Raw genomic sequence first — 27,451 nt, 5'->3', positions numbered from 1 at the left:
TTAATTTTTTAAATGAATTCAGATGGATTATTCATTTTGAAGAGATAATTGTACACTGTACAGGTGGCAACATTCTCTTAATTATACATCAGGAAATATTCATTGAATATTGCAATGTCATTAACATGTTAATATCAACAACACTTGTCACATAGTGATTCTGAGAAGAGCAATAGGTATTGTCATATATGTGTTAGTTTACATAAATTCAGTGGAAAACGGCTATATTCTGGACATTGGTGAAGTTTTCAGAGATTAGTATTAGAAAATAACGTGCCTCTGCTCTTGTAGCAATTAGATAAACTTAGTTTTGTTGAGTGTAGCAGTGCTCTGGCACATTTTCTCATATTTATGTTAAGTAATTTCAGTTTGGGCGATTAGCGTTCTGCTCAGTGAGGCTTTGCCTCATTAGCTACTTACCATGTCATAGATATCTGGATGTCTACTGTCATAAGTACAATATGCCATTCCATAAATTTTATGGTAAATGTTATGAATACTGATTATGAAAAAATTTTAACAGAAAAATGTTTGTATAATATTATATAGAAAAGGAGGTAGTAATAATAGCAGCTACCATTGTGAGTTGCTTTTGAAGAACCAGGTATTGTTCAAAGTACTCTATTTATTTTATGTGTTAGGTGTGTAACAGATGAGAGGTAAATAACTTGTGGATGGATACACATCTACTAGGTGATAGAGTTGAGATTCAAACTCAAGTCTAACTGGTTTTATTTTTTATTTTTATTTTTTCTGGGAAAGATTCTCCCTCAGCTAACATCTTTTGCCAATCTTCCTCTTTTTTTTTTTTCTTTCCCAAAGCCCCAGTATATAGTTGTATATTCTAGTTGTATGTCCTTCTGTGTGAGCTGCCACCACAGCATGGCTCCTGACAGATGAGTGCTGCTGAAGTGGAGCACACCAAACTTTAACCACTAGGCCATCAGGGCTGGCTGAAAGCTAATGCTTTTAACTACAGATCTTCCTCTACTTGTGATGGGGTTACTTCCTGATAAACCCATTGTAAGTTGAAAATATTGTTAAGTCGAAAATGCATTTAATACACCTACCCTACCAAACCGTATCATGGCTTAGCCTAGCCTACCTTAAACATGCTCAGAACACTAACATTAAACTATAGTTGGGAAAAGTCATCTAACACAAAGCTTATTTTATAATAAAGTGTTGAAAAGCTCATGTTTGAATACTGTACTGAAAGTGAAAAACAGAATGGTTGTATGGGTACAAAATGTTTGTAAGTGAATCAGTTGTTTACTTTCATTATCACGTGGCTGACTGGGAGCTGCCGCTTGCTGCCGCTGCCCAGCATCACAAGAGAGCATTATACTGCATATTTCTAGACCAGGGAAAGATCAAAATTCAGAATTTGAAGTACAGTTTCTACTGAATGTGTGTAGCTTTCACACCATCATAAAGTCGAAAAATCCTAAGTTGAACCATTGTTACGTTGGGGATTGTCTGTATTGTCCTGTACAGAACTGACAATACAATATTTTTTAAAAAAAATTTTAAAGCTTTTTTTCCAGTTTTATTGAGGTATAATTGACACATAACATTGTATTAGTTTAAGGTGTACAACATAAAGGTTTGATATTTTTATATATTGTGAAATGATCACCACAAAAAGTCTAGTTCACATCTAACACCATCTATAGTTACAAAATTTTTTTTCCTGTGATGAGAAATTTTAACATCGACTCTTCTAGCACCTTTCAAATATACAATACAGTATTATTACCTATAGTCACCATGCTGTATATTACATCCCCATGACTTATTTATAACTGGAAGTTTGTACCTTTTGACCCCCTTTACCCATTTTGCTTTCCTCTACCCCCTGCCTCTGGCAACCACCTATCTATTCTCTATATGTGTGAGTTCAGTTTTTTATTTAGATTCTACATATAACAGAGATCATATGATATTTCTCTTTCTCTTTCTTACTTATTTCACTTAGCATAATGTACTCAAGATCCATGTTGTTGCAAATGACAAGATTTCCTTCTTTTTTATGACTAAGAACATTCCTGTGTGTATGTGTGTGTACCACCTTTTCTTTATCCATTCATCTGTCGATGGAAACTTAGGTTTCTTCCATATTTTGGGTATTATAATAATGCTGCAGTGAACAAGGGAGTGCAGATATATTTTTGAGTTAGTGTTTTCTTTTTCTTTGAATAAATGTCCAGAAGTTAAATTGCTGAATCATATGGTAGTTCTATTTTTAATTTTTTGAGGAACCTCCATACTCTTTTCTATAGTGGCTGCACCAATTTACTTTCCCACCAATAGTGCACAAGAATTCCCTCCACATTCTCTCCAGCACTTATCTCTTGTCTTTTTGATAAGAGCCGTTCTAACAAGTATGAGGTGATATTTCATTGTGGTTTTGGTTTGCCTTTGCCTGATGACTAGTGATGTTGAGCATCTTTTCATGTACCTGTTGGCCATCTGTATGTCTTCTTCAGAAAAATTTCTATTCAGATCCTCTGCCCATTTTTTAAATCAGATAGTTTTTTTGCTGTTGAGTTTTATGAGTTTTTTATATATTTTGGATATTAATCCCTTATCAGATATATGATCTGCAAATATTTTCTCCTATTCAGTAGGTTGCTTTTTTATTTTGTTGATGGTTTTCTTTGCTGTGCAGAAGCTTTTTAGATTGATGTAGTCCCACTTGTTTATTTTTGCTTTTGTTGCTTTTGCTTTTAGTTTCAAACCCAAAAAATCCTTAATTTAAGGTAGCTCGACTAGCTAGAGCATAATGTTGTGCTTCCTCCAGTTGCTATTCCCATCATTTACACATTGCTTTTCCTAGTATAATATCATCAACATAAGGAGGGAGCACAGCTCAACTTGGTTAAACTCCAACTCTACCCTTCGCTCATCCATCTCTTGTAGTCTCTCGTCTTCTGTTTTTGATCTGCTTCTCCAGTGTCTGAATGTCCTGTATACTCTTCCCCAAATTCTCTCAGTTAAATAATCTTACTTCTACTAATTAACTATGCTTTACTCCTCCAAAATAATTAATTCTGCTTTTGATCAGTGCTCCTCAATGTAAGTCAAAATCTAACATGTTTGTGCAATTTTACTTTAAAATGATTGGGTTAGAAACACAAATATTAAACATTTTGAGCATTTATGATCTTACTAAAATACATATTAAAACGTTTCTTTTGCAATACCAAGGCAACCAGTGAAGAAGGCAGTTAGATTGGTTTCATATTGCCAATATTACTATCTAATATAGTTAACTCATAATTTTATTCAAATATTGATTTTTTTTTAAAAGCTCTTTTGTTTCAATTTTCTGTTGTAATTGTCACCTATTCTGTAGTACATTAGGGATAGAAATTGAATCTTTATTTAAACAAGGACATATTTTAAATCTAACTGTTACCTCTAGTTTGAGAAGTGTCTTATCTATGAGTTATAAAAGAGATTAAATTTTGAAACTTTGAGGTGAGAGATAATGATCTGCGTTCTGTTTAATTAAGAAGAGAACAAAGGTCTGATCCAAAATAGTGTGATTTTGTTAACTTATTTCTAATATCAGTAAATATACTTAGGTTTAAAAAATAAAAAGTACCATCCATAGCCGCATATACAAAAACTTTTAATTATCCATGCTGCTCTTGTCTTGGCACATGCCTAATAATTAACGGTTTGCATTCAGGTTCAAGTTAGAAAGGCTCTTTAAATACTAGTCCAGAGGTAGAAAACTGGCTAAATTTGGCCTGACATGTTTGGTCTGCACAATGTTTTAAAATGTTTGGATTAAATTAAAAATTAGGTGATTTTATATGAAAATCCAGATTTCATGTTTCTCTTGAAAAGTATGGAAGAATTGGCAACATGGTACAATGATCACTTGAGCTGTGCAGTAGGGGACACGCACTCTCTAGTTTTAAGAAGTCCCTACTTGGCCCTTCATGTATACACATATGTATTTGCCTTCTATAAGAACTTGAGTTTGGAACATTTGGTTTAATCTTACTATAACATTAGAGTGAGGAAATTGGAGTCACATTAGTTAAATGATTTTTTTGACCCTAAGTAAGGGTCAAGAGATAATTAATGGCAGAACCTGGATTATAATCCACATCACTTCACTATTAATCCATTAATGTTACCTGTGAGTCAGAAGACTTGGCATTTTGTCATAGCACCATCCCTTCTAGATCTTAACTTCTCTAACATTTGGTTTTCATAGTTGTAAATTAAAAATAATAATAATACTGATATCATGTGATTGTTGGAAAGGTTAAATATTATTGTCATTGTCAGGTTCACATCTGCAGAGAAATTTTAACCGTTCCTATCAATACCTTTCTTATTACAGCTGGTACATCTTTATTTCTTTTCCTTCAGACAAAGTGGTAACATGTTTTAATGAACTTCTCTTCTGGGTTTAGCATGGCTATTGTGATAATTTTATGCAGTAACATTGACATTTAATATGTTGACATCATTTTTATAGTAAAGACAGATATTTTTGCATATAAACATTTTTTATAGTCTCAAATGATAGTCATTTTTCGATATAAGTAATTCATGTGCTAGGCACTATTTACTTATACTTCTGAAAGTGTTAACAAGAAAAATTTATGTTATGAAGTATTAAAGCAAAATCCTATTTACACTTAATATCATCTGGCTTTATATTTTTTCTAATAAAATTATTTTGTAAATAATCAAAAACTTAATAAAGATGAGAATATGAAGATATGAGTGTGTTTATTAACATAATAAAACTTAACTCTCATAGAACTGAAATGATAATAACAAAATAATGTAATACCACTGACAAATGCCTGACACGTGGAAAGGTCACAACAAATTGTTTATTATCTTAAATGTTTCTTTAATTTAAAACTTTAGAGTTTTATTATGTTACATTTAAAAAGAGTGTTTAATTTAGTTTTGTTTTTTCAGAGCACCTTCAAGTTTAAATCTGAGAGTGATATTCATTTGGCAGAACATCATAAACAGGTTCTGTATGATGGGAAACTTGCAAGTAGTATTGCATTTACATATAACGCTAAGGCAACTGATGCTCAACTATGCCTGGAATCATCACCAAAGGAAAATGCATCAATTTTTGTGCATTCGCCACATGCTCTAATGCTCCAGGTGGGTGAATAGTAGCTTAGTTTTCATTAGCATTAACAAATATCTGTATTTTACATATTAAACATTGCTCATCTGTAAATCTGCAATTGGTGTTTGTTTTTCTTTTTGGGTTTTCTAGAGTTTTGAATATTTTTGCTTTCTACCTTTGTTTTGGCAATGTATTTTACCTTGGACTTGTCTCCTTAGTAGGAAATCTGTCATTTCTATTATCTTGCATGTTCCATATTCTTTGAAATAAAATCAATTGATTAGCTGGACAGATAGTTGTTAGATATAAAAATATACTTTGCTTCAAGAATGTATTAGTATAATTGTGTAACACAAAAATTACCTGTCTTTAAATTTGTTAATAGTATTTCTTATTCTAAAATATCTTTTGATTTATAGCTTCTTACTTTCAGTGTAAAAATCTCAAGAATTTCAAATTTAAAAGTGATTAGCAAAGTTATTTTAATTTTTATTTTATATGTGTATCAGAAATTATATAATTGAGGGCTTTTAAAATGTCTATGTGTTATTTTAATTTTTGTTTTATGTGTGTATCAGAAATTATATAATGGAGGGCTTTTAAAATGTCTGTCATTTAACTAATACAAAGTTATTTGGAACAAGGAAATAGTGATAACATTATGCTTTAGAAATTTAATAAGCATTTTTGTTTTTGAACATAGGATGTGAAGGCTATAGTAACACATTCAATTCATAGTGCAATTCATTCAATTGGAGGGATTCAAGTGCTTTTCCCACTGTTTGCCCAATTGGACAATCGGCAGCTGAATGACAGTCAAGTGGAAACAACTGTCTGGTAAGTTTTCTTTGAATGTATAATTTCTGATATTTTTTACACACTTAGATTATGCATGGAATACTCAGTGCTGTGTAAATGTATTATGATATTTGGTTTTTATCCTTCAAGTGCTAATAAGATTTTCTTTAGGACTAAGGCAGTTATATATTCACACAGTATTAAAAAACTTGACTCTTAGATTTTTCGTTACCATAAAGGAGTGACATTGATAGTAAATAAAAAATTATTACCAGATATAGCATAGTGATTATAATATGCAGTTGAGAAAAAATGTTAGTTCTGACCTTATGCTCTGCAAATACTCATGGTTTGGATTGTCCTGTCAAGTTAAAGAAAATTACTAGGGTAAAGTTTATTTGCAAGAATAGTATTTAATAACAGTTATGTAATTTATATCTTAAATACTGGTGTTATTTTGTAATGCTATTATCATAGGAGTAGCACAAGATTAATTAATATTAGCTTTTTTATATTTATAGTTTATGTTTGAGAACCCAAATCTAACAAGTGGCATATCCGTGTTTACATGAAAATTAAATACTTTCAAATGAGGTTGATTTCATGTTAAATTTTGTAGCTTCCCTCCTTTTTATTAAAAAATACCTCATACAGCAAACTCTGATTTAATGTTATATCTTAGAATCACATATGTAAGAAGTTAATTGTGAATTTTAACAGCTATTTGATTGTGTACTTTGCTATGTTTGGAGAATTTAAAGGGAAAGTTATATAGGTAAACATTAATTTTTACTCCAAAAGTAATATAGGAATGCTTCATTAGTATATACACATATACATGAAATTCTCCATGTACATGAAATTCTCCATGGGTCATCCAATTTTAAAGTGATAGAAAAACTGGTGAATGAAGCTAAGATGGGCAAAATTTAAAGTCCATTGAAATGTAACATATGATTTTTTCATATTTATTATCTAAATTAGCTATTAAAATTATCTTTTAGAATTTCTAATAGCGATGTCCTTGAATTGAGACCATCTTTATGTCAAGTATAAATGTAAATATAAATGTGACCTGTACGTTTACAATATTCAGTTTCCATGTATGGGTCATGCTTTCTTTTATATCAATATAGTATAAAAAAGGTTGGCGTTCTGAAGTGAAAAACTTGGAAGCGAGAAGGAATCCAGAGGTCATGCCCTGCTGTGATACAACTTGCTATGAGATCTTACATAATTTCATTGGGAGGCAGATCAGTCTATTGGAAAACTGAAACTTTAAATCCCAGTCCTGGATTTAAATTCAAAATGTTTTGCTCTTTATCATCTAAGTGAATCAGTACACATTAAGATCAACAATTTAAAACCTAATAAGTACTATGAAAAGAAGTTAGAGATAAAAGTAGCCAGTAGAAAACTCCATGTGTAATTTAAATATTCTTTATGAATTAATATTAAATCCATATTTATTTTAACGTGAAATGGAATTTGTTGCTTTGTGAAGAAAAATTAGAAATATTATACACTTTGAAATGCTATAACAAAAATTATCACAATAATTCATATCATTATGAATAGCTATTATAAAATCTTAGAACTAAAACCATATTTAATAGGTTATCTGGTCCATTCATCCAAGGCATATGGTTATTTTTCATTGCCTGTCTTCAAAACTCATTTTAGTGTTTATATTATATTTTGGTATTTAAATTGTATTTGTTTCATCATGTAAATAAAAGGCAGTTTGAGGGGTCAGCATTCTGATTTTCATTTTGATTTGTTTTTAGTTCTTTTATATCATTCATCTTAATTTTTCCCTGTAATAAATAACTTCAACTTTTTCAGCAATACATATGTTCTTAGTTTACAGCCAATAGAAAACATAATAAGAAAGATATGACTGTCCTCTTTAAAAATAATGATATATACCCAATTGCAGGCTACCCTGTGATTCAGTTATGTGCTATTTTGATTTTTGTCTAATTCTTTTTCGTTGATTGTTTCAAAGCCCTTGATGTCTGAGGTTGGCTCTTTTGTGGACAATTGTGTATATTAGTAATACAGTCTTCTGTCATTTAAAGTTTTGAAGGGTACCATTATAGACAAATGTGTGCATCAGTGATACAGTCTTTCGGTTTTTAAAATGTTAAAGACACATTGTTAAATGGATTTCTCCCTTTGTTTGGAGAACGCGTTCTTAGCTATAGAGCAAGGGTGCAAGGGTTAGTAGAGTTTTTTTGTTTTACAGCTACATCGTAAATTCGTAGAGACAAATGAGACCTTGTAATAGGATATATCATCTTATTTTCAGGCAGTATTAAATTGTTCTAGATGATCGAGAATCTATATGAAGTTTTTAAATCTTCCAGAGAAAATTCGATATGCACTTTTTTCTTTTGGTGGGGAAGATTGACCCTGAGCTAATATCTGTTGCCAATCTTCCTCTTTTTGCTTGAGGAAGATTGTCCCTGAGCTAACATCTGTGCTAGTCTTCCTCTAGTTTGGACGCTGCCACAGCATGACTTGATGAGCTGTGTATAGGTCCGCGCCTGGGATCTGAACCCGCGAACCCCAGGCTGCTGAAGTGGAGGGTGCAAACTTAACCACTACGCCACCCAGGCTGGCCCTCAATATGCACTTTTTTGAAAATTTGTTTGCATAATAAATACATGCCAAAAATTGCAGTGCAGATGGTCCCTGACTTACAATGGTTTCACTTATGATTTTTTGACTTTGCAGTGATGCGAAAGCAATACACATTCACTAGAAACCCTACTTTGAATTTTGATCTTTTCCTGGGCTAGTGATATGCCGTACAATATTCTCTGCCCAGAGAGTGATGCTGGGCAGTTCCCAGTTAGCCATGCATTATGCAGGTAAATAGCCAATACACTTGGAACCGTTCTGTTTTTCACTTTCAGTACAGTATTCAATAAACTGCATGAGATATTCAACACTTTATTATAAAATAGGCTTTGTGTTAGATAATTTTGCCCAACTGCAGTTTAAGTGTTTTGAATACATTTAAGGTAGGCTAGGCTAAGCTATGATATTTGGTAGATTAGGTATTTTAAATGCATTTCGACTTAACGATATTTTCAAGTTACAATGGGTTTATTGGGACAGAACCCCATCATAAGTCGAGGAAGATCTGTATTATCTAATTCTTAATTACTTTTTGGAGAGATTGAGCGAAGCTCTAAAATAAGTCATTTCTCTGCCTTCTGTGTTGTAAGCTGAAGCATTTTAGTTTCCATGTACTTTCCTCCACTCAGTAGTCCCTTTTTATGAAACTTTTTACTGTTTCTATAAGCCTTACCTCTGTTGGCACTAATATACCATTGTTATAAACCCTGATGAGTTTTACTCTATATAAGGGGCTTAGTATTGAAATAATTTATTGAGGGAATAATCTTATTTTCTGGAGCCTTTAAAAAAATAGGCTTTATTTGTGCAGGAGAATTTTTGTGGCTTTGTTTGATCATGACGGCTGTGTATTATAGTTGTTATATGTGTGGACTTAGACTTGGGTTCCAATCCCGAGTTTACTATTTATTTTTAGTGCACCTGTGAGTGTTCGTTAACTTTTTTGTGCTTTAGTTTCCACTATTATAAAATTGGAATAATAATAACTTGGGTTATTTAGATTAAATGCAATAAAATATATAGATCAACATATTAAACACTCAGTACGTGCTGTTTTTTGTTATTATGATGACAGTGGGCTGGATGATCAACAAGATTTTCTCTTAATACTATAGTTTTATATTAAAAAATATTGTATATCATCAATCTTAGAGAAATTGTTTGTTATAATAGCGGCCGTATTATTTTATATTTGAACTTCTTTCTACCAATGATGTTATTTACAATAGAAAATTACTTAAGTAATTAAGTAGGACTTATATTTTGAATTTCAGTTGTAGTGATGAAAATTGGTTTTCAACTATCACCTCATTTTCTAGATACAGTGGATTAAAATTGAGGAATGTGTTAACTCAAGTTTTGAAGCTAACACCAAGTCATAGAAAGCCTAGAAAGGTTTAAGATGATTTTTCTTCAGCTGGGTTTTGGATTTTGTATAGCTACCCCCTTAATATTTAAATCTCCAGGAGTAACACTTTTTATTGCCTTTTCTTTTAATGTGTAGTTAGCTTTTATCATGGCACAAAGAAATTAATCAACAAAAGGAGTAGATCAATATTATTCAACTGAGTTAAGTAGTTTGTGGCAACATATACAGTATTTTTGATGTGATCTGTTTTTGAATAAGTAAATTAGGCCAACTTGTAGTTACTGGTGTGATTTCAAGCACTATGATCACCTTGAGTAATTCTGCCAAGTGATCAAAGCTATTTGGATGTTTTATCATTTTTCAGGGACTAAAACTATCTTACTATTTTATATTGGACTAGTGGATCCCGCTCAGTCCAGTGAATACTGAGAGCAATAACTAAAGAAATTGCCTTTTACTAGACATTAAATAAATAATTTATCTAATGACTAGAAGAATGAACAAATGATTAATAAATTATCTTAAGAAGTGTAATTCCAATCTTGAAGTAATCATATCTTTTGTATTTTGTGTCTAAGAGTGACTCAATAAACTAGAAATTTCATTTTTCTTTGATTTGGATGATCATGTAGATTGACTGCAAATGATGTAGCCTTCTCAAATTTGGCCCACTCCCCTTTTTTTTAAGAACATGTGATAATAAATTCTGTATGTGACACAAAACAAAACAAAAATCTTCCTCACTGTGTGACTTAGGAAGAATTTGCTTTGAAAAGATATGTTTTCTGGCACAAGATAAAATAACCTTTTGTATAATCAAACAACTAAAACTGCACTAAGTAGTTCTCCTTAGAGACCGTGATGCAAAGGGCAGGTGTTCTTATGGTGTCAGACAGATTAAGGCTCAAACCGGTGTTCTATTATGTACTATCTGCTCTTAGGTGATGGGGATGTCCATGGGTATGTAGGTAGCACACAGCGTTTACTGAGTATTTACTATGTGCCAGTCACTGTTTGTAATTGTTTTATCTTGTCTAATCCTGTTCTGCTGATGAGGAAGAGAAAAATTGAATAAGTTGCTCAAGGTCACAGAGACTTAAGTGGCAGAACCGGGATTCTATTCCTGGAAAACCTGACTCCAGAGCCCTCACTCTGAACCACTGTGGACAACTCTGAGAATCACTTTTGCCATCTGTGGAGTGATTTTAATGATGCCAGCTTTGCTTGATTGTAACATTAATTAAAATAGGATAGTATATGTAAAGTATTGTAGTGTCTGGTACATAATAGGCATTTAATGATTTTCTCTCTTTCCTCAGTTAATATTAGTCTATTAATGTGATATAATTTTGTGTTACCAAAATTTATCTTTAATGCTATTTTAATTGATAAATTTTATAAACTAAAATCAATTTCAAGTGATAATTAAATGAATTTTTGTAAGTATGTAAATATTTTTCTCATAAAAGTGGGTCTTTTTGCTTTTAATTATGGTAAATACAGGTTGTTAGACTGCTTGATGGAATATAAGGTATAAAAAATTTAGAGAATCTCATAAAGCACTTATTTCAATGATCCTGTTATTAAGAATCCTCTTGTAATGTGGATATTTATGACTCGTTAATTTGTTTAGTGAACTTAAATCAAGATTTTTTTCTTAAAAACTAACTTGCTAACCAAAGTTATTCCAGTAATTATACTGAATTTTATTACTCCCTTAATAATTAAGCTGCCATCTTAATAATTAAAAATATCATTGTAAAGTCCTGATTAACACTATTTTCCTATGTAAACCAACAAAATTATCTGGAAATTTCAGTATTTCTGTGTTTAACTACCTAAACCAGATTTCCCTTTACAATTTGAAGTGACATAAAAATCCTTTGTCTGACCATGTTTCCTGATTTTTAGTTCAAGGAAGAGTGCCTATTATATGACTATATTGTTAAAATTTTATTACATACTTTTAACCCAACTAACATAAAAAATGAAATGTGATTGCTTTCAGTAGGCAAAAGAAGTAAAATCAGTATTTGTTTATAATGATTGTCTCTCTTATGGAAGTTGTTCTTATGTGTAGAATATAGTTATTAATTTGGCTTCCAAAAGTATTTAAATATTTTAAAATATGTATCTATAAAATTATGTTCTCTTTATTTTCTTTATATTTTTCAGAAAGAATGTATGTCTGTCACTTCTTAATATATATGTTTGCTAGTTTGCCTTTTTCTTTTAAGTTTACTAAATTAGTAACGAAAACATTCTTTGTGAAGTAAAACACACACAAAAAGTGTATTTGACGTAGGTATACTGCTACGACAGAAGAAAAACCAAATAATTTGTTTAGTGAGATTTAACTAGAGTAAAATGGAATTTATGTTGAATTCCATTAAATTCAGTACAAATTAATTTGTAAGGAGTAAAAAATAAAATATATTAAATATTCTATCTGAAACATAGGGAAAGTATAATGTAATGTTCAAATAGCCTTGTTTTCTTTGTCAGGTAACTCCTTTTTACTCCATGGAGCTTTTTCAGAGAATATCTAATAAATTTTATAGTAAATCTAGGAATTTAATGAGTATGTCAGCTGTCAACAAGAAAGGACATTTTGCTTTCTTCCAGACTTATGACTTATGATTCATTGAATTTTTAAATGCGCTGTTGTCCTATAGTCCATTTAAAAATGTTTTTCGTAATAAGTGATTGCTTTTCTACAATAATTCTTCCATAAAGTTTCCTTTAATTTTAGTGAAATCTATATTTAATACTATATTACTTGGTGCCGTTTCAGTTTTCAATACATAGTTTTCCCCTGTAAATTTCACTGCCTTAAAGCAAGGCTTCTGCTTTACCTTTGACCAAAAAAAAAAAAGACACCATTTTGGCAAAGGTGAAACGACAAATTATTCCTTACAGAAATTTTGGCAACCATGGACACATCTTGACTGAATTTGTTGCCTTAACTTTCCTCTAGTTTGCATATCCACATCCTCTATCCTTCAATATTTCAATCATATCTTGTAACAGAGGTATTGTTATTTTACTCATGGAATAGCATTCTTTTTTTTTTAACTCTTCTATGTCTTTAAATTCTTTTTAAAAATAAATAAGGTAAATTGCTTCTTCCATTTTGGTTTCATGATAATCACACAGTCTAAAACTAGAATAAATATTATTTGCTTTTACAAGAAATATTGCCATATGCTTGAATATTCACAATTCATCCTCGGAAGCCTAGACTATTTCTAATGGAAAGTGGATATAATACTAAGAGTCTCCGGAGGGTTTAGTCTCTCTTCCCTTTCTTCCCCTGGATGTGATGATCATTATGTATGTGCAGTGAGTAGAATTTTTAAGAGAAGAATTAATAAGGTATCGTCAGGAGATTCTAGTTACTTTAGTATTGTAATTTTATTGGTATTGTTTTATTTTGTTTCTAGGTCCATGATCTTATTTACTAGGCTGACAACTGCCAAAACTTTTTCTCTAGCTGCCTTCCAATTAGGCTCATATACCCAAACCATGTGGAAAGTATCTCCACCTCAGCATGCCCCAAATAAAAACTCATCACCCTCTCCTCTGCACAATTTCTATTGCTTTCGACATTATTTTTATTTTCAAAATTTTTAAATTATTTATTTTTGTTAAAGGTTTTATATTTTTCAGAGAAATTTTAGATTTACAATAAAATCAAGAAGAAGATACAGAGATTTTCCATATACTCCATTTCTCCACATGTACATACCCTCTCCTATTATCAATATCATTTACCAGAATTGTACATTTTTTACCAAGGATGAACCTAGATTGATACATCATAATCGCACAAAGTCCATGGTTTATCTTAGAGTTAACTCTTGTTGTTGTGCATTCTATGGGTTTGGATAAAAGTATAATGACATTAATCATTATAATATCATAAAAAGTATTTTCACTGCCCTAAAAATCCTTTATACTATGCCTATTCGTCTCTCACCCCTTCACCCTTCCTCCCCACTCCAGCAAACACTGATCTTTTTATTGTCTCCATAGTTTTGCCTTTTCTGGAATATCATATAGTTGAAATCACACAGTATGCAGCCTTTTCAGATTGTCTTCTTTCACTTAGTAATATGCAATTAAGGTTCCTGCCTGTCTTTTCATGGCTTGATAGCTCGTTTCTTTTTAGCACTGAATAACATATATTCCATTGTGTGGAAGTACTACAGTTTATCTGTTCACCTGCTGAAGGACACTTTGGTTGCTTCCAGGTTTTGGCAATTATATATTAAGGTGCTATAAACATCTGAATGCAGATTTTGTGTGGATATAAGTTCATAACTCTTTTGAGTAGATACCAAGGAGTGTGGTTGCGGGATCATATGGTAAAAATATGTTTAGTTTTGTAAGAAACCTCCAAACTGTCTTCCAAAGTGGCTGTACAGTTTTGCATTCCCACCAGCAACGAATGAGAGTTCCAGTTGCTCCACATCCTTACCAGCATTTGGTTTTGTCAGTGTTCTGGATTTTGGCCATTCTAGTAGGCATGTAGTGGTATCTCATTGTTTTAATTTGCATTTCCCTGATGACATATGGTGTGGAGTATCTTTTCATGTGCTTATTTGTCATCTGTATATCTTCTTTGGTGAGGTGTCTGTAAAAGTCTGTTGACCCATTTTTAAATTCAGTGTTTGTTTTCTTATTGTTTAGTTTTAAGAGTTCTTTGTATATTTTGAATAACAATCCTTTATCAGTTGTGTGCTTTGCAAATATTTTCTCCCAGTCTTTGGCTTGTCTTTTAATTCTCTTGAGATTGTCTTTCTCAGAGGAGAAGCTTTTAATTTTTTTTCCAGTTTTATTGAGAATAATTGACATACATCATTGAGTTTAAGGCATACAGCATGATGGTTTGATTTACATATATTGTGATATGATTGTCAAAATAGGTTCAGCTAACATCCTTCATCTCATGTAGATACAACAGAAAGAAAAGAGGAAAAGAAAAAAAACAAAAAAATTTTCACCTTGTGATGAGAACTCTTAGGATTTACTCTCTTAACTTTTCTATATATCATACAGCAGTGTTAACTATAGTCATCATGTTGTACATTATATCCTAGTACTTATTTATCTTACAACTGAAAATTTGTACCTTTTGACTACCTTCCTCCATTTCCTCTTCCCCCGGCCTCTGCCTCTGGTTACCACACGTCTGATCTCTTTTTCTATGAGTTTTTTTTTTTTTTTTTACATTCCACATGTAAGTGAGATCATACATCTTTCTCTGTCTGACTTATTTCACTTAGCATAATGCCTTCAAGCTCCATCCAAGTTGTCGCAAATTATATGATTTCCTCATTTTTTATGGTTGAATAGTAAATACACCATACCTATATATATATATATATATATATATATATATACACCATAACTTCTTTATCCATTCATCTGTCAGTGGACATGTAGTTTTTTTCCATGTTTTGGCTATTGTAAATAATGCTGCTATGAATGTGGGCATACATATATCTTTTCAAGTTATCATTTTTGTTTCTTTTGGATATATTCCCTGAAGTGGAATTGTTGGATCATATTTTTGAGTATCTGCCATACTATTTTCCGTAATGGTTATACCAATTTGCAATCCTACAAACAATGCACAAGGGTTCCCTTTTCTCCACATCCACACCAGCATTTGTTACCTTTTATTTGTTTGATGATGGCCATTCTAATAAGTGTGAAGTGATATCTCATTATGGTTTTCATTTGCATTTCCATAATGACTAGTGATGTTGAGCATCTTTTCATGTACGTATTGGCCTTTTGTGTATCTTCTTTGGAAAAAAATGTCTATTCCGGTCCTTTGCCCTCTTTTTAATTGGGTTATTTATTTTTTTGCTATTGAGTTGTGTGAGTTCTTGATATATTTTGGATATTAACCCCTTATCAGATATGTGGTTTGCAAACATTTTTTCCCATTCTGTAGGTTGTTTTTCACTTTGTTGATGGTTTCTTTTGCTGTACAAAGCTTTTTAGTTTAATTAGTTCTACTTGTTTATTTTTCATTTTGTTGCTTGTGCTTTAGGTGTCATATCCAAAAAATCATTTCCAAGGCCCATGTCAAGGAGCTTTATTCCTGTGTTTCCTTGTAGGAAGTTCATGGTTTCCAGTCTTATATTTAAGTCTTTAATCCATTTCAAGTTAGTTTTTGTGAGTGGTGTAAGATAGGGGTACAGTTTCATTCTTTTATACTTGAATATCCAATTATCTCAGCACCATTTATTGAAGAGACTAACGTTGCTCCATTGAATATTCCTGGCTCGCTTATCAAATATTACTTCACGGTATATGCTTGAGTTTATTTCTGGGCTCTCTATTCTGTTCCATTGGTCTATTTGTCTGTTTTTATTCCAGTACCATACTGTTTTAATTACTATAGCTTTATAGTATAGCTTGAAATCAGGAAGTGTGATGCCTCCTGGTTTGTTCTTCTTTCTCAGGATTTCTTTGGCTATTCAGAGTCTTTTGTGGTTCCGTATAAATATAGGAGAGTTTTTTCTACTGTAAAAAATGCTGTTGGAATCCTAATAGGGATTGCATAGAATCTATAGATGGCTTTGGGTAGTATTAACATTTTAACAATATTATTTTTCCAGTCCATGAACATGGTATAGTTTTTCTTTTATTTATGTCTTCTTTGATTTTTTTCTTCTTTTTTTTCCCAGTAACTTTATTGAGATCATAATGGTTTATAATATTGTGTAATTTCGGGTGTACATTATTGTTTATCAATTTCTGAATAGACTTAATTGTGGTCACCCAAAGTAGTCTAATTATCATCTGTCACCGTACATATGTGTCCCTTACCCTTTGACCCACCTCCCCCCATCCTCTCTGGTAACCACTAATCTGTTCTCTTTATCCAAGTATTTGTGATATTCCTCCTATGACTGAAATCTAGTGGCAATGAACTCCCTGAGCTTTTGTTTATCTGGGAAAGCTTTTGTTTCTCCATCGTATCTGAAGGGAAGTTCTGTCGAATAGAGTATTCTTGGCTGTAAGTTTTTGTCTTTCAGTATTTTGAATATATCATTCCATTCTCTCCTAGCTTGTAGAATTTCTGCCAAGAAATCTGCTTAAAGCTTCATAGGGGTTCCTTTGTATGTTATTTTCTTTTGTCTAACTGCCCTTAACATTCTTTCTTTGTCATTGACTTTTGCCAGTTTTACTCTTATATGCCTTGGGGAAGGTCTTTTAGTCTTAATGTAATTAGGCATTCTGTTAGCATTGTGTATTTGTAAATCCACTTTGTTCCCCAGCTTTCGGAACTTCTCAGCTATTATTTCTTTGCACAAACTCTCTGCTCCTCTCTCTCTCCTCTCCCTCCGGAATACCTATGATCCTTATGTTGCTTTTCCTAATTGAGTCAGATATTTCTCACAGAATTCCTTCATTTTTTTAAAATCTTATTTCTGTCTCCTCCTCCACCTGTAGCATTTCTATATTTTTATCCTCTAAATAACTAATTCTTTCCTCCATAACATTGGCTCTGTTCTTTAAGGATTCTAGATTATTTTTTATTTCATTGATTATATTTTTCATACCCATAATTTCTGCTTGATTTTTTTTTTGTAGTTTCAATCTCTTGGGTGAAGAGGTTCATTTTATTCCTGACCTCACTGAACTGTTTTTCTGTTTTCTCTTATAACTCATTGACTTTCTTTATAACAGCCATTTTGAATTCCCTGTCATTTGGATTGTGAATTTCTGTGCCTTCAGGGTTGGTTTCTAGAGAATTGTCATTTTCTTTCTGGTCTAAACTGTTGCTGCAGTTTCTTGTGGTGTTTGATGAACTAATCTTTTGTGGGAGCATTTGTGGCAGTATTAGGTTGTAGATTCCACCTGCTACCACAAAGGGGAGCAGGAGCACAGTTTCTGGTCCCACCCTGTCTGCTGGAAGTTGTGAGGGTACTGTGGGCACTTGCACTGGCCTAGAGAGCATTCAGCCACTTGTGTGGACTGTGCTTGATGGGTGCGGCTTCCTCATGGGGACCCAGCTAGGGCCAGTCCTTGGGGTCGCAGAGGCATGGTGAGATTCCCCCACCCCTGCTCTGGCACAGCACTCACGAGTGGGTTGAGGGAGGCTGCGGCCTCTTCTTGTAGTCACCCTAGGGCACACTTCCTCTTTCAGGGCTCAGCAGTACTATGGACGCTCACACAGGCCTGGAGTATGCTTGCCCTGGCACATGTAGTAGTTCTGCTACAGATTCTGCTTGCAGATCTGTAGTCTGCTGTGCTTCGTAGGTGGGGCTTCTTGTGGGGACCCAGCAAGGGCCACTCCTTGGGGCTGCAGGGGCACAGTTGACACCCCCAGGAGAGCGGTCATGAGTGCGTTAAGAGTGGCAGCCACCTCTTCCTACAGTCACCTCAAGGCATGCTCCCTCTTTCAGGGCTCAGTGGTGCTGTGTGAAGGCCTGGATTGTGCTTGCCCCAGTGCACTTATTTCTGGCACAGACTCTGCTTGCAGACCTACAGGCTGCTGTGCTTTTTGGCAGGACTTCTCCTGTGAACCCAGCCAAGGCCACTTCTTGGGGCTGCAGGGACATGGTGGGCTCCCCCCCTTGCCAGGAAAGCGATCACAAGTGGGTAAAGGGTGGCCACTGCCTCTTCCTGCAGTTGCCCTGGGTCGCACTCCCTCTTTCAAGGCTCAGCTGTACTATGGGCGCTCATGCAGGCCTGAAGTTTGCTTGCCCTGGCATGCATAGTTCTGCCACAGACTCTGCTTGCAGTCCAGTGGGCTGCTCTACTTGGTGGGCGGGGCTTCTCATGTAGACCCAGCCAGGGCCACTCCTTGGGGCTGCAGGAGCGTGGTGGGCTCCTCCCCGGCCGCAGGGAAAGCTATCACCAGCGGGCTAAGGGCTGCTGCTGCCTCTTCCTACAGTCACCTCAGGGCACGTTCCCACTTTCTGGGTGTTCATGCCAGGCTAGAAAGCAATCCTTTGTGTGCACAGGGCTGTCGGAGGAGGGTAGGGAGTGCTCACCTATTTCCGCCACTTCCCGGAGGGTCAGTCAATCCACCTTTAGATGTATAGCTGTATGTCTGTCAGGTGTCTTGTTGTGCTGCATAGGCTTCTTCTGTTGGTCAATGAATGTCCATTTGGTTGTTCAAAAGGGAGAGAGACAAAGGGAACAGCTCACTCTGCTGTGTTGTTAACATCACCACCCCTTCTTTGATTTTTTTCATCAATATCTTGTAGTTTTCAAAGTAGAGATCTTTCACTTCCTTGGTTTAATTTATTCCTAAGTAATTCATTTTTGATGCTATTGTAAATGGGATCAGTTTCTTTTTCAGAAAATTTATTATTAGTGTATAGAAATGCTATTGATTTTTGTATCTTAATTTTGTATCCTGCAACGTTACTGAATTTGTTGATTAGATCTAACAATTTTCTGGTCAAGTCTTTAGGATTTTCTATATGTAAAATCATGTTATCCTCAAATAGAGACAATTTTACTCCTTTCTTTCTGATTCTGATACCTTTTGTTGCTTTTTCTTGCCTGATTGCTTTAGCTAGGTCTTTCAGTATTATATTGAATAGGGGTGGTGAGAGTGGGCACCCTTGTCTTGCTCCTGATCTAGAAGAAAAGCTTTCAAATTTTCACCATTAAGTATGATGTTAGCTGTGGGCTTGTCATATATGACCTTTATTGTGTTAATATATGTTCCTTCTGTGCCTAATTTGTTAAGAGTTTTTATCACGAATGGATGTTGAATTTTCTCAACTGCTTTTTCTGCATCTATTGAGATGATTGATTCTTTTCTTTCATTCCATTAATGTGAGATATAACGTGTATTGATTTGCATATGTTGAACTATCACTTTATCCCAGGGATAAATCCCAGTTGATCATGGTGAATGATCCTTTTAATGTGCTGCTCAATTTAGTTTGTTAGTATTTTTGTTGAGAACTTTTGTGTCTATATTCATCAGGGATATTGGCCTGTAGTTTTCTTTTATAGTATTCTCCTTTTCTGGTTTTGGTATCAGGATAATGCTGGCCTCATAAAAAGAGTTTTGGAGTGTTCCCTTCTCTTTGATTTTTTGGAAGAGTTTGAGAAGGATTGGTGTTAATTATTCTTTAAATGTTTAGTAAAATTCACCAGTGAAGCCATCCAGTTCTGGGCTTTTCTTTCTTGGGAGGTTTTTTGATTACTGAGTCAATCTTCTTATTAGTAATTGGTCTATTCAGATTTTCTATTTCTTTCTGGTTTAGTCTTGGTAAGTTGTATGTTTCTAAGAATTTTTTCATTTTCTCTACGTTTTCCGGTTTGTTGGCGTGTAGTTGTTCCTAGTTGCCTCTGATGATCCTTTGTATTTCTGTGTTGTCACTTGTAATGTCTCCATTTTCATTTATTATTTTGTTGATCTGGGTCCTTTCCTTTTTCCCTTGGTTAGTCTAGCTAAGAGTTTGTCAATTTTGTTGATCTTTTCAAAGAAGTAACTCTTAGTTTTGTTAATATTTCCTATGATTTTTCTATTCTCTATTTCGTTTATCTTTGCTCTAATCTTAGTGTTTCCTTTCTTCTGCCAACTTTGGTCTTGGTTTGTTCTTCTTTTTCTAGTTCCTTAGGTGTACAGTTAAGTTTTTATTTGGGATCTTTTTTGCTTATTAATGTAGGCATTTATTGCTGTGAAGTTTTCTCTTAGAACTGCTTTTGCTGCATCCCATTAGTGCTGCTATGTTATGTTTCTATTTTCATTTGTCTAAAGAAACTTTTTTTATTTTCCCTTTGATTTATTCTTTGATTCATTGGTTGTTCAGGAGAGTGTTATTTAATTTCTATGTGTTTGTGAATTTCCCAGTTTTCTTCTTGTTATTGATTTCTAGTTTCATGTCGTTGTGGTTGCAGAAGATACTTGGTGTGATTTCTGTTTTCTTGAATTTGCTAAGGCTTGGTTTGTGGCCTAATAATGGTCTATCTTAGAAAATATTCCATGTGTGCTTGAGAACAATGTGTATTCTGCTATTGGATAGAATGTTCTGTGTATGTCTGTAGGTCCATTTGGTCTATAGTGTTGTTCAAGTCTTCTGTTTCCTTATTGATTCTCTGTCTGGATGATCTATCCATTGTTGAGTGTGGGGTATCAAACTCCCTAACTATTATTGTATTACTGTTTATTTCTCATGTTAGCTCTGGTAGTTTTTGCTGTATATATTTAGGTGCTCCAATCTTAGATGAATAAATATTTACAATTGTTATAACTTCTTGATGGATTGACCCCTTTATCATTATATAATAACTTTCTTTGTCTCTTTTTATCATTTTTAGTTTAAAGTCTTTTTTGTCTGATATAAGTATAGCTACCCTTGCTTTTTTTGGTTACCATTTGCTAGAAATGACTTTTTGCATCTATTCACTCTCTGTCTATATGTGTCTTTAAGGCTAAAGTGAGTCTCTTTTAGGCAGCTTATCACTGGATCTTGTTTTTTAACCCATTCAGCCATTCTCTGTCTTTTGATTGCAGAATTTAATCTATTTACATTTAAAGTAATTACTGATAGGTAAGGAGTTACTATTACCATTTTGTTAATTGTTTTCTAGTTGTTTTGTAGATCTGTTGTTTCTTGTTTCTTATCCTGCAATCTTTTTTCATGTTTTGTTGTCTTTTGGTATCAGTATGTTTTGACTTCTTTATCATGCTCCTTTGTGTAGTTGCTACAGATCTTTTCCCTTGTGGTTACCACAAAATATCTTAAAGTTATAACCCCTTATTTTAAGCTGATAACTTAAATTAGGTAAAATTACAAAACTTTATACTTTTACTTCTCCTTTCCCTCAGGTTATTGGTGTTAAAATTTATGTATTTTTTATATTGTGTAATTATTAACAGATTATGGTAGTTATGGTTATTTTTACTACATTCATTTTTTTAACCTTCAAACTAGAGTTGTAAGTGATTTGTGCAGCATCGTTACCAAATTACAGAATCTTACTTTGACTATGTGTTTACCATTACTAGTGAGTATTACACTAGCTTTTAAAGTTTTTATGATGTTAATTAGTGTCCTTTTACTCCCTTTAGCATTTCTTGTAAGGCAGATCTAGTGGTAATGATCTCCTTCAGCTTTTATTTGCTCAAGAAAGTCTTTATCTCTTTTTTATTTCTGAAGGACAGCTTCACTGGGTATAGTATTCTTGGTTGACAATTTTTTTTCTTTCAATATTTTGAGTATGTTGTCCCATTCTCTCCTGGTCTAAAATGTTTCTGTTGAGAAATCTGCCTATAGTCTTATGGGGATTCCCTTGGGGTTCCTCAAGCTATTTTCTGGTCAGGCTTACTAGATGATTGGGATTGGGTAATATATTCAGTTGTAGATGAGGCTGTGAATTAGCTTCCCTACTCTGGCAAGGCAGCAGGATGTGACCCGGAGCCTATACGGCTTGTTGTTTGGCGACCAAAATCAGGCAAGAGAGTACACTAAATTCCCTGGTCAGATGAGACCACTGGTTTTGCTCTGCAGATTGAGAAAGCCATGGGCTAAGCTCTCTGTTCAAGTGCCACAGTAAACAGTGCTTTTGGATGGGCTATGCAGTTTCCCTTGTGCTCTAGTTAGCTTCCCTGGTTGGGCAGGTAGTGTTTCTGGAGGTTGTATTTGGTAATGAGCAGGGCTGTGAATTAGTTTCCTTGCCCAGATACAGTAGCAGATGTAGCTCTAAGGCTGGTAAAGCTCTTTGTTGTCTTAACTCAAGCCAACCCATGCCCCATGTTCCCTGGCCAAACAGGTCCATAGCTTTGCTCTGTAAACTATGGGCTCTGCTTGCCCTTCTTCTGGCTCAAGTGCTGCTGGACTGCATTTTCCAGGTGTTCTTGCCAGCCCTTCTGATCAGATGGGGCTGGGAGCCATAGCAGGTGGTTATTACAGCTATGTCTCAGCTTTCTTGTCTGGGTGAGAAGGGGAGGAGCTGCTACAGACACCTCTTAATTTCCCAGTTAGACTCTCTGGTTGAGAGGGGCCAGGAGCTACGCTGTGAATTACTCCCTCTACTTGTGCATAGCACAGAAACCCTCCATCTAGAATGGCTTTGCTCTGGGAATGATCAGCTCTGTACACCTGCCTCTCTCGGCTCAAGTGTTGCTGGGCTACGCAGCTTCCAGGTGTTCCCAGAATCCCTCTGGTGAGATATGGCTGGGAGACCCTCTCCATGGCAGGTGGGGCTGTGACTCAGCTCCTTACCTGGGCGTGGGCAAACCAGGCTCTTGGGCGGGCAAAACTCTTCATTTGAGGATCCAAATCAAGCAGATTGGCACCCCACTGAGTTCCCTGGTCAGAGTGTGCCATGATTTGGTTCTGAGCACAGATGAGCAAAGCCACTGTTTGTGATGATTACTTGGGTGCTGCAAGTATGAACTTGGTCTGCCAAGTTCTGTGTGCTGGTTCTTTCAAGCCCCTTCTCCCTTCTCTGTCACAGATTCCCAGTGACTGAGCCCTGGAGATTCCCTTGCAATCCCTGTGATACAAGGTCAAAGTAGTGGCTCCCACAGAGTGACCCACAGTGCTGAAGGGGTGCTGTTTGTTTCCCCTGGGTTCTTTCTCCCACTGGAGGAACTGGAGCGTCAGCAGAGACCTTTCCACATGTTGCTGCACAGGCTTGGGAGGGGCAATGGGGTCAATGTGTAGCTGCTTCTCTTACCCTTCTGATGCAGTCTGTCTTGATCTATGTGGTGCAAGTGGATGCTTCAGCTTCACCCCTGTGGTCTAGGATTCTCTCAGTGATGTCTTATTCTTGAATAGTTGTTAGTTATTCTTCCTGTGAGGGATAGGGAAGTCAGGAACAACCTATGTTGCCATCTTGGTGACATCACTCCCCAAAGCTTTTAATTTTAATGAAGTCCAGCTTATCAATTATTTGTTTCATGGATTGTGTCTTTGCTGTTGTATCTAAAAAGTCATTGCCATGTTCAGGGTCATCTAGGTTTTCTCCTATGTTATCTTCTAGGAATTTTATAGTTTTGTGTTTTACATTTATATTTGTGATCCATTTTGAATAAATCTCTGTGAAGGGTGTGAGGTCTGTTTCTAGATTCACTTTTTTATATGTTTGTCCTGTTTCTCCAACACTGTTTGTTGAAGATACTACCTTTGCTCTATTGTATTACCTTTGCTCCTTTGTCAAAGATCAGGTGACTGTATTTATGGGTGTCTATTTCTGGGCTATCTATTCTGTTCCATTGATCTATTTGTTTATTCTTTCACCAGTACCACACTGTCTTGATTACTATAGCTTTATAGTCCTTCTTAATGTTGGTAGCATCAGTCCTCCAACTTTGTTTTCTCCTTCAATATTGTGTTGGCTATTCTGTCTCTTTTGCCTCTCTATATAAACTTTAGAATAAGTTTGTCAGTATCTGTAAAATAACTTACTGGGATTTTGATTGGTATTGCACTGAATTTATAGATCAAGTTGGGAAGAACTGACATTGACAATAATGAATCTTTCTATCTATGAACATGAAATATCTCTCCATTTATTTCATTCTTCTTTGATTTTATTCATGAGAGTTTTGTGGTTTTCCTCATATAGATGTTGTATATATTTTGTTAGATTTATACCTAAGTATTTCATTTTTTTAGGTGCTAGTGCAAATGATATTGTATTTTTAGTTTCAAATTCCATTTATTCATTGTTGATATATAGGAAACCAGTTGACTTTTTTATATTAACCTTGTATCCTCCAACCTTGCTATAATCTCTTATTAGTTCCAGGAAGTTTTTATTGATTCTTTCATATTTTCTACATAGAGAATCATGCCATCTGTGAACAAAGACAGTTCTATGTCTTCCTTCCCAATCTGTAGAATGTTTATTTTCTTTTCTTGTCTTATTGCATTAGCAAGGACTTCAGTACAATGTTGAAAAGGAGTGGTGAGAGGGGCATCCTAGCCTTGTATCTGATCTTAGTGGGAAAACTTTGAGTTTTTCATCATTTAGTATGATCTTAGCTTAGATTTTTTATAGATACCTTTTAATCAAGTTGGGAAAGTTCCCCAGTATTCCTAGTTTACTGAGTGTTTTTGTCATGAATGTTTTTGGATTGTGTCAAATGCTTTTTCTACATCTATTTATATGAGCATGTGATTTTTGTTTTTTAGCCTGTTCATGTGATGGATTACATTAATTGATTTTCAGATGTTGAACCAGCCTTGCATACCTTGAATAAATCCCATTTGGTTGTGGTGTATGATTCTTTTATACTTTTTTATATTCAATTTGCTAATATTTTGTTGAGGATTGTTACATCTATGTTAATCGGAGATATTGATCTGTAGTTTTCTTTTCTGATTTTGGTTTTAGAGTCATGCTGACCTTGTAGAATGAGTTAGGAAGTAGTTCTTCTGCTTATATCCTCTGAAAGAGATTGTAGAGAATTGGTGTGATTTCTTCTTTTAGTATTTGGTAGAATTCACCAGTGAACTGATCTGGGCCTTGTGCTTTCTCTTTTGGAATACTATCAATTATTGATTTAATCTCTGTGGTAGATATAGGTCTATTCCAAATGTCTATTTCTTCTTGTGTGTATTTTGGCAGATTATGTCTTTCAAGGAATTGGTCCTTTTCTTCTGCATTTTCAATTCTATGGACGTAGAACTGTTCATAGTATTCCTTTATTATTCTTTTAATTTCCACGGAATCTGGAGTTGTTGGTTTGCAACCTTGGGAGTTCCCCAGGTGAAATTTGAAATTGGCTTCTGTACATGTTGAGAAAAGAGAGACCAAAGAAAGAGGCAGACAAGTCCAGATTGGTAGGTTCCAGTTTTAATAAGCAAGGAAACTTACATATGAGGCTTGTCTTGGGCTGCGACAAGATGAGTAAGTGTCTGCAACCGCCTGCCAGGATCTTAAGAGTTTATATAGAGGCCTTAATGGGATTCAGTCATGTATACAGTCCAGGTCGTCTCAATACCACATTACTCTCTGAAAGCTGTGTCTTTGAAGTAGGTCCTAATGTAAGAATGGTGGGCAGAATGTACATCCCAAAGATAGGGGAAGAGGTAAGGAGCCTCTGATTGTCCAGGTCCAGCTCATGGGTCAACTGGAGGTCACATCCTCTCTGTGACCTCCTCTAACAGTATTTATGTCCCTTCTTTCGTTTCTGATATTAGTATTTTGTGTCCTCTCTTTTTTTCTTAGTTAGCCTGACTGGAGACTTATCAATTAGATTGATCTTTTCAAAGAACCAGCTTTTGGTTCCATTGGTTTTCTCTGATTTCATCTTTTCAATTTCTTTGAATTATACTCTAATTTCTTATTGTTTCTTTTTTCTGCTTATTTTGGATTCAATTTAGTCTTCTTTTTCTAGTTTCCTAAGGTGGAAACTTTGATTATTGATATTAGATCTTTGTTCTTTTCTTATATATGCATTACAGCGTTCTGAGACCCCAATTCCAGTGTGAAGGGGGTAGTTTCCCTTTAATACCACCAAGCAATTCTCTGGGACACCAGCTGAGTGTTCCACAGTTATGACACTATCTACCTGGAGATAGCATCAGATCCCACAGGTTAAGGGCTCAGTTCCACAAGACTGCCCCCCTGCCCCCTTCAGATGCCAGTCACAAGCCCAGGTTATCACCTGTGCTTCTGACTGACAGGGTGTAGGTGGGGATTCAAACACCTTCCTCCTTGGACTTCAAATGCCAGTCACAAATCTGGGTTGTTACCTGTACTTCTGGCTATAAATCAGAGGTTCCCATGAACACCTCCTTGGGTTTGATTAATTTGCCAGAGTGGTTCACAGAGCTCAGGGAAGCTTTTTACTTCTTACTTTTTACTTACTTGTTAAATTTTCCTTACTTCGGTGTATTATAAAATGATATGATAAAGGATATAGATGGAGGGCCAGCCCCGTGGCTTAGTGGTTAAGTGCGTGTGCTCCGCTACTGGCGGCCCGGGTTCAGATCCTGGGCGCGCACCGACGCACTGCTTCTCCGGCCATGCTGAGGTTGCGTCCCACATACAGCAACTAGACGGATCTGCATCTATGACATACAGCTATCTACTGGGGCTTTGGGGAAAAAAAAGAAGGAGGATTGGCAATAGATGTTAGCTCAGAGCCAGTCTTCCTCAGCAAAAAGAGGAGGATTACCACGAATGTTAGCTCAGGGCTGATCTTCCTCACAAAAAAAAAAAAAGGATCTAGATGGACATCCAGATGGAAGAGATGCATAGGGCAAGGTATGGGGAAAGGGTGCGGAGCTTCTACACCCTCTCCAGGTATACCACTCTCCCAGCACCTCTGCGTGTTCACCAACCTGTAAGCTCTACAAACCCTGTCCTTTTGGGTTTTTATGGAGGCTTCATTACATAGGCATGTTTGATTAAATCAGTGGCCATTGGCGATTGAACTCAATCTTCCTGCCCGTCTTCCCTCTCTGGAGATTGGAGGTGGGGTGGGACTGAAAGTTCCAACCTTCTAATCACGTGACTGGCTCCGCTATTAACTACCTTCATCCTTAGGTGGGTTCCAAAAGTCACCT

General features: G+C 35.0%; 1 protein-coding gene across 4 annotated transcripts in view; it reads left to right on the top strand.

Annotated features, from left to right (window-relative positions):
- Positions 1-27,451, top strand: part of NBEA (neurobeachin) — a 690,698-nt gene that overhangs the window by 119,279 nt on the left and 543,968 nt on the right. For 3 of the 4 annotated variants that reach the window (XM_087436200.1, XM_014791275.2, XM_087436201.1), the window contains exons 9-10: positions 4,957-5,154; positions 5,826-5,959. In XM_087436200.1, coding sequence (XP_087292326.1) covers positions 4,957-5,154; positions 5,826-5,959 — 332 coding nt within the window. Of the gene's footprint in view, positions 1-4,956; positions 5,155-5,825; positions 5,960-27,451 lie in introns of those variants that run through there. The other variant, XM_087436202.1, reaches the window with a different exon arrangement.

The sequence above is a fragment of the Ceratotherium simum genome, chromosome 10 (assembly GCF_057802395.1).
Source record: "Ceratotherium simum simum isolate JZ-2026a chromosome 10, ASM5780239v1, whole genome shotgun sequence".
NCBI classification, from domain to species: Eukaryota; Metazoa; Chordata; class Mammalia; order Perissodactyla; family Rhinocerotidae; genus Ceratotherium; species Ceratotherium simum.
The sequence above is the reverse complement of the archived record's forward strand: the minus strand, read 5'-3'. Positions and strand labels throughout refer to the sequence as shown.